This window comes from Triticum urartu, chromosome 5A (assembly GCF_056163025.1).
Source record: "Triticum urartu cultivar PI428250 chromosome 5A, HENAU_Tu73, whole genome shotgun sequence".
NCBI classification, from domain to species: domain Eukaryota; kingdom Viridiplantae; phylum Streptophyta; class Magnoliopsida; order Poales; family Poaceae; genus Triticum; species Triticum urartu.
The window spans coordinates 113,345,578-113,347,561 of NC_141877.1; the positions used below are offsets into that span (position 1 = coordinate 113,345,578).

At 47.7% G+C, this 1,984-nt stretch overlaps 1 protein-coding gene across 1 annotated transcript; it reads left to right on the plus strand.

Annotated features, from left to right (window-relative positions):
* Nucleotides 1–693: 693 nt before the first annotated feature.
* Nucleotides 694–1,674, plus strand: LOC125508050 (Rubredoxin-like superfamily protein). Its single transcript, XM_048672611.2, has one exon. It carries the CDS (start codon nucleotides 796–798, stop codon nucleotides 1,414–1,416), a length of 621 nt encoding a protein of 206 aa, XP_048528568.1. The 5' UTR covers nucleotides 694–795; the 3' UTR covers nucleotides 1,417–1,674.
* Nucleotides 1,675–1,984: the final 310 nt, after the last annotated feature.

The window sequence follows — 1,984 nt, forward strand, 5'->3', positions numbered from 1 at the left end:
TATTTGGTCAACATCCTGTCTCCCCCTTCTCAGTTTTTAAGACTACCAATAGTGAGGGGTAACTTAGATTAGTAATATGCATATGTTAATAGTCTATGTTACTACCTCTATAGTGAGGAGTAACATATGTTGGTGTCATGCAACACTTAATTTATTAGCTTGTAGACTTATCTTATCTTGATATGTGTGATGTTACCCATAGTATGAGTAACTAGCTATGTTACTCAAATCATCTTTTTCATTAAATCATTGCTACATCAACAAATTTGCTGAGCCGGACTCTATGTTAATACTAAAGTTAGTCCTACTATGGGCAGTCTAAAAAAGAGGTCTGGACTTTTTTTAATACTATAAACGTACTATTTTTTTCGAACGGATGCCATGTTTATAATATAATTCTAAAATTTTAACTAGAGCCAAACACCTCAAAAATATTTGGAACCATAGTTTTTCAAGAATACCACAGTATCCTGAAAAACTTAAGAAAATACATGGCAAACAAACACACCCTTAGGGGTGTTTAATTTGAAATTCACGGGAATATTGGTCGGTTGGCCCAGCTTGTAACTTATTTCAGTCTAGCAATTTTGAGGGCAGTCCCGAAATGTTTCTCCAAAGTGCATGTGACGGGTCCAGCCCTGGTGCACACATACCTTATCCTCCCACTCCCCGCTTTGCCTTAGCATCAACACACCAAAGCATATCCTCCGGGATGGATTCCCTCCCCTCACCTCCATTACCTTGGACCGGAGAGAGAGAGAGAGAGGGGAAAGAGAAAATAAGGGGTTAGCTAAAATGGCAATGGCCACAGCAAGGCTAATCCACCCATGCATGGTGGTGTCCAAGAGCCCAAGAACGCCACCAGCACCCTTCCTCCTCCACACCAATAAGCCGCTGACCACCGCACTGAGCTCATCGTTTCACTTCACGCTCCACTCCGTCGACGTCTCCAAGGACGACAAGCCGCTGGACGCGGCGCTCGAGACCAAACAAGAAGATGCAACCGCCGCCGCCGCCGGCGACCTGGCGACGCCACTGCCGGGGGAGTTGGACGCGGAGGAGGACAGGCCGAAGCTTGACCCCCGCCGGTTTGAGGAGCAGTTCGCGGTGCTGAACACGGGGGTGCACGAGTGCCGGTCCTGCGGCTACCTGTACGACCAGGCGAAGGGAGACCCGTCCTACCCGGTGCCCTCGGGGCTGCCGTTCAACAAGCTGCCGGACGACTGGCGGTGCCCGACGTGCGGCGCGGCGCAGTCCTTCTTCGACAGCAAGAGCGTCGAGATCGCCGGGTTCGCGCAGAACCAGCAGTTCGGGCTCGGCGGCAACTCGCTCACATCTGGCCAGAAGACGCTACTCATCTACGGAAGCCTCCTTGTCGGCTTCGCCTTCTTCCTCTCCGGCTACTTCTTGCAATGATTACCGAGCTAGGCGCCATCCTTTGATCCATTCCAGGAGGCTTCTTGCAATTAGTGAAGAGGAGAAACTAAGTAAGGCTGTTACCGGGTTAATCTTGATAAGTACTGTCCTAAATTTGTGTGTATAGATACCTATTGCTTCTGCTACCAAGCGCCCAGCGAGGGGCGATGTATAGCAGAGGGGAAATGGGACATTTGTTTTGAGGTGCTGGCTATAATTTTCTTGTGAATGCAGTTCGCGGACAAATTTGGACTAGAATTGCTTCGAGTGGTTAGGCCTGAATCCCCTCTCGCAAGGCCACTGTTGAATATTTGAGCATTTTTTCATAAAGTTTAATTCAGAAAAATGGTAAATAAAACATGATAATCAAAACACAGATGATAATCGAATCAAGAAACAGATTCATGGAACTAGTCTTGCAATCGAAAACCAAAAGAATAAATATCATATCCACATCGATTCTGCTAGTAAAAAGCAAACCCTAAAACAAACGGATAAAAAAGCATACGGATCAGGTCCCGCGTCGCCCCCCGCTCGGGCGACTCGAATGGCTCTCCAACCCTAGCCG